General features: G+C 38.8%; 1 protein-coding gene across 3 annotated transcripts in view; it reads left to right on the top strand.

Moving 5' to 3' along the window:
- Positions 1-315: 315 nt before the first annotated feature.
- tafa1b (TAFA chemokine like family member 1b) overlaps positions 316-6,000 on the top strand; it is a 161,251-nt gene continuing 155,566 nt past the window's right edge. For all 3 annotated transcript variants that reach the window (XR_014604286.1, XR_014604287.1, XM_084100908.1), the window contains exons 1-2: positions 316-937; positions 2,834-2,971. Coding sequence is in view for 1 of the 3 variants with exons in the window: in XM_084100908.1 (XP_083957034.1) it covers positions 2,848-2,971 (124 nt within the window). In the remaining 2 variants the exon portion in view is untranslated. The remainder of the gene's footprint in view (positions 938-2,833; positions 2,972-6,000) is intronic.

Below are 6,000 nucleotides of genomic sequence, written 5' to 3'. Positions count from 1 at the left end.
AATGAGATGATTGCAAACGCAGCTGCGGACACACTTCTATTAAACGCGTGTTGCTCTGAGCATATTTCAGTCTCTTTGTTCAAACCCTCAAAAATCTGAAGAATTAAGGAAGCATATTGGGAAATTAAACCACCCTTTCTCTCTCCTTTCTAGACTGCAGTTGCACACAGAAAACATACACACAAGGTTATATCAACTGTATAGGTGCCTTTTTTGTCTGGCTACAGTGGGCAGTCTTGCTTTAAGACGTGTGATGCGTCTCGCTCTCCCACTCGCGAAGGCAGTATTGTCATACACACAAGCACGCCTGCACTCACACACACATGCGTGTGCACACCAATCAGTACACTGGGAAGAGGAGAGACTCATATTGAGTGGCTTCTCAATGGGAGAGAAGAGCTGAGAGGAGAGAGGGACGGAGCGAGAGAGCGAGCGCACGAGAGAAAGAGAGAGAGAGAGAGAAGTGTCGTCGCATGTGCAGGACCAAAAAGTGAAGAGGCAAATTAGCTTGTTATCCCCCAAAGAAGCTTCTCCTTCAGAGGGAAGCGTGAGGAGGCTGAGAAACAGGAGGAATACGTTGCTCCTCTGGTGATTTAAAGGTGACATGACAAGCCGCTCGTCCCTCAAATCCCAGCTAGTTTCTGATAGCGTTTCTCAGCTGTGACGGGAGTTTCTGCTGTCGGATGCCTGACTGTGTTCGGGTGGATTGCAGCCAGGAGGACTTACAACAGAAGAGGGGATCAAGGGTAGGAGCAGGAACAAAAGTCTCCTCATCCCCCCCACCCCCCCATCCTCTGACCCGCAGATCCGAGCAGGAACTTTTTCTGCTGGGAAGCTCTTTCCCGTGAGCATGGATGGATTTATGATTATGTGATGAGGATATTGGATGGACATTGACGGCACGTTTCTTTAACGTTCTCCTGACGGTGTCTCACAGGTAAGATTAGGTGTGATCGTTCTGTCTTGGTAGAATGCAAAAAAGAAGAAGAAAAAAAAGATGAAATCTTAATCTATAGGAGGTCAGTTCACAAAAAAGACTAGAAAGTCAGCAGGTGTGTGCTTTTTTGAAATGGCAAACTTGACCAGACACTTTCAAGCATGTGTTTTGTGCATCTCTGAGTCATTGATAGCTTATCAAAAATACTAAGAGTTGACAGTTTCAATACGGTGCACATCTGATGAGCTTATAGGATTTTGCTGCCGATCCTTTCTAAGCTCCATGCTGATGCTGTGACATAGGTGGACTTAAGACGGCCAATATTTAACATTCAATAACACATATGAGCTTTATTTTGTACTAATGACATCTGCAATACAGTGCAAGAACAAATATAGAACAATATTTTTTTTCTGAGACTAAAATGTGAAACTACACAGAAATGCACTGACTAATAATAATATTAATATTTAGTTTTTATTATTTATTTATGCTCTCAAAAATGTCTAGGCACATTTTTTTAAGTGTGTAGAGTGCCGAATATCCTGCGTTGGTCGTGCGCAGGTGTGTCCGAGACCATGATGAACATGCGGATCATAAAGTAAAACATGTAAAAGCATCCAACCAGATGATTTATCAGATCAATGCATTAATTATACGACAGCTGCGAGCACCGACTCCCAAAGCTGCTCTCAATAACCTGCCGGAATCTCAGACACCATATCATGGAGGAGTGACTTATAAAAGTACCTGGAAAAATGAAAGATATTCAACAGAATACATTGTGGAGGTGTTGAGGTTTAGGTGACCTTCTAAAGTCCAAGGTTGATATTTTTTTGCTTGAAGATCATCTTCTTCTGTTGCATGTTAAAAGTCTCGATTGCATGCGCTAAATCTCCTTTTATTGTGTTGAAGAAGACAGTTGAAGTTTTTGAGGCAGTTTGCCAGTCTGGGAGAGAATAGCACTCCTCTGGGAACAGTTCACATTTCCACAAAACTATGGATTAAGGAGGCTTTAGTGGAGCAAAGGGGATTACAATGGTGCTGTTAATAATTATATGCTTAATTTTGGGGCTTGATGAATATTCATTGGAAATTTCAATGTCATTTGAGAGGGCTCTGAGTGATGATCCGGCTTGTCAGCTTGAAGAGTGCAGGAAAACTAAGATGTGCAATCCATTAATTAAACACTGTTTGCCATTTAGAAGTGGATTTTTTTTTTTTTTTTTTTTTTTTTTTTTAGTCAGAAGATGAGTCAAGGAGTAATTTAAAAATGTTGATAATACTGACGTTAGCATCTGCCTTGTAAATTTAAAGTTGGAGAAAACTTGGACTTGGAAAACATCTCAAGAGTTTATTAATTTGGATTATTAAATGGCTTTTTGTTTTGACCGTAATCCTTTATTATTATAAAATCAGTTATGTTGATCAGTCCAAGTTTATCAACTAGTTATGAGAAAACTCACCATATATATTGCAACATGTAAATAAGGTTATCCCATTTAGTGATTAGTGCGGCTGGTAACACTGTATTTTACAATGTCCTTGTTACATGTTACATGTTACTAAAGCAATAACTATACATTTTGCATAATTACATGCAACTAACCCTAAACCTAACCCAAACCCTATAGTAAGTACATGTAGTTAATTAATATTACTGAAATGTATAATTACACTGCGACAAGGACACCTTAACAGTGTGTACTTTAAAAACTGCATTGTCATTTTTGAAATATTTTGTCTTTAAGTAAAAGTTCCGATGTGAAATGATGCTTGTTAACAGTGCAATATTCAATAAAGCTGAGGGCTGAAACCGTACGTGCGTGTAGGTGTGTGTCAGATAGAATAAACATTCTGCTTTTATCTTCAGTCTTTGATGTCTTTTCTCTTCAGCCGGTGCTCCTGCCATGTCCTGGCTCCTGTGTCTGTGGATAAGTGTTAGCTGCTTACTGCTGTGCCACGCCACTTTGTACGAGACCATCCAGCAGCATCATGTGACCCGCCCGGGCCGCAACGCCATACAGATACTGGGTCAGTGTCTCGTTTAAACCGTATGTTCGTTTTCATTAAGTCAGTGATGTGTTTGTTATCTCCTTCGCGGTTTGAACTCTGCTGGTTTTGGATGTCCATGTGTTTGTAGATGTGGTTGTCTGCTTGGGGACACTTTGTTTAGAAGACATATGAGATTGAGATGACTGTGTATTGACATTATCGCTATCAGAAGCGCATAAAAGAGTTTAAATGCATAAAACACTCATTGCAGTGGTTAATAGGGTGACCACCGGGCTGACCACCACAGTCCCGAAATTGGGAGCTTTGCGTCCTACAAGACGTATAGTGTCCCGCATTTCAATTATGTCTGTATTATTTTATTTATTCCTTGAAATTACAATACCACAATAAGAAATATAATACTAAAAAAAAGCGATTGCCGTAGAGAGGATTTTTTTAAATGCTGATGACAAATGCGTGGATGAAGCAAAGGAACCATGTGGACCTCATCAAAAGTCATTAAATATAGTAAGTGTTTGTATAGTCTAATAAAGGGAAATAAACTAGTCGCTACTTAGGAACTTTTATTTTAGTATAACATACGATTTTTACATATGCTAGCCTGTTATTCAGTTCATTATTTTTAGTAGACTGAATAGGTCCAGTAGAGTAAATTACATTGTATCGCTCAAACCTGGGCAAATTGAGAACCGGTCACAATTAACAAAGCTTAGAACGTTATCATCCAACTTTTTGGCAAATAGGCTTTCCAACTAATGTAATTCAATATTTACATAGTATAATAGTAGTAACACACGTGCCCCGCATTGTCCGGCAAAATCACATCTGCTGTCCTGCAACAGAGCAATAACCAGGTGGTCACCCTAGTGGTTAAGAAACTTTGTGGTAGGCTTGTTATCCTCTTCTCTTGGTTAAATGTTGAAAAGAGATTTACGTAGAAATCCAGCTCAAGATACTTTGTTCTAGCTATATCAACGAGTGGCTTGTAAGGGGTTTTGCATCGTAAGTTACCCAGACTGCCGCGGTAGAAATCTTCTGTGTGCGTATATGTGTGTGTGTGTGTGTGTGTGCGAGACAGGCTTGAGGCTAAACTCTCCTATCAGCATGCTTTGAATACGAGCAGCTTTGATCATAGAAGCTCTGGTGGAAATGACAATTTACGTCTATCGCCTGCTCTATGGAAGTATTTGGCAATTAAGCAGTGTTTCGCTATGAGGGCCGGCGGGAAGAGATACAGCAAGGTGGGTCTTTCTTCAACACTAAGTATGCAAATGGAAGCGATGTGGCATACTTTCAACATCGGAGCACGGATACAAGGAACTCCAAAGCATTTTAATGCAATGTCTTGTCCTTATAGATTATGTAGTAGATGTGTTCGTTACTTCATTACTATCGATTTTGCATCTAGGGTAGAAAAGATACACAGCAGGAGTCCTAGTTTTGTGTAGTCTGATTAGTGCCTGAATTACTGCAAACTTAAACTTGTTTATTTAAAAAATATTACCGTCTTCAGGACACCATACATATGTGAGAGAGCTTCACATCTCAGAAAGCACTTCAAACCCATTAATCCAATACAAGGAGAGAAAAGTGTGATGTATGTCAGAAGGACCCGGATGAATTTAACACCATTCTTCCAGGTTTTTATCCTGCCCAGCAGAGCATGGTGCCGGAAATGTTCCACGGAAGATCGTGTCCCATTGTAAGTGTTCTCTGAATTATTTAAGGGAACGGCTAAACAACAAAAAGAACCCCCCCCCCCCCACACACACACACACACACACACTCTCACACACTCTCCATGCTATATGGAAAAGTTAGACAAAACCGCAATGTGTGAATTCACATCTCTGGTGTTAGGAAGGTCGAGAAGGGCTCGATAATGGAGAGCTGTAGCTTTTAAACACTCACCCACACTCGCACACATCCATATTGCAGCCGCTGAAGACATTTTCTCTTGTTTTGCTGAAGTTTTTATGGTTTTGCATGTTTTTTTGTTCTCAACAAAAGGGTTGAGAAGACTGTTTATGACGATGGGTTTCTGACCTGCTATATTTATCTTTACAGGCAAAAATGGCTATAGCTTAAATTCATAGTGTCCCGGACCCATTCTCTCAAGGACAATTGAGTAGTCTACACCATCCTTAGCAAACTAATTTTTTTTACAACATTGTATTTTGGTTACAGTACAACATTTTTAAAACGTTTTAGAAACCATATATTAAATGAAAAATAAATGTAACCAAAATAAAACGTTTTACACTGTACATTTTTTAAAGTACAATCAACTTGAATGTTTAAGTCATTTCAACTTAAATTACATTAAACTGACAAAAAACGAGTTGAATCTTGTATAACTTATAAAAAAAGTAAAAAATTGCTTAACACTTTTTAATGAGTTAAAACAACTTAAAAACATATGTTGTCAACTTATTGATCATATAATTTTTTTTAGTGTGGAAACGTGAAAATACCAACTTGCTATGTTTTCTTTAAGTAGTAAAAAAAAATGTATATCACGTTTACTTCAAAAATAAAACCAGACCAAACTTCAACTTTTGTGAGATGTTTTATTTAAGAGTTAAAATAACACTGGAATAAGACTTCACTGAAAAAACAAAACAAATTAGTAAGTAAAGTAAAGTAAATTATTGAAAAGTAACATTTTCACATTAATGCAATTAAGTGATTAAAAGATGTAGTCCGATAGTGAGACTTTCTGATTCGATCTTAATTCAAAGTATGACGTTTTTGTAATACCGAATCTGTAGATGAACCAGGCTTAATGGAGTTGTTTTATGTGATTCCTTTGTAATGGCAAATGTGCAAAGACATGGAACAGGCTAATTAGATGCCACTGAGCTCCACAAGCCTTCCCACAAAGGCCCGGTTTTGTTGCTAGCTGAATCAACAAACATCTAAAGCTGTGTGTATCTGCAGCATTGTTAATGAGCTTTCTTGTTGTCAGGTCTGCAGGAAGCACTGGTCGCACTTCAGTATTACCTGCTATCCTCTGCCATCTCAGCTGACTTTGAGTCTGTAAGAGA

This window comes from Abramis brama (assembly GCF_963993115.1).
Source record: "Abramis brama genome assembly, chromosome: 23".
Lineage (NCBI taxonomy): Eukaryota > Metazoa > Chordata > Actinopteri > Cypriniformes > Leuciscidae > Abramis > Abramis brama.
Note: the sequence above shows the minus strand (reverse complement) of the source record. Positions and strands in the feature narration are given on the sequence as shown.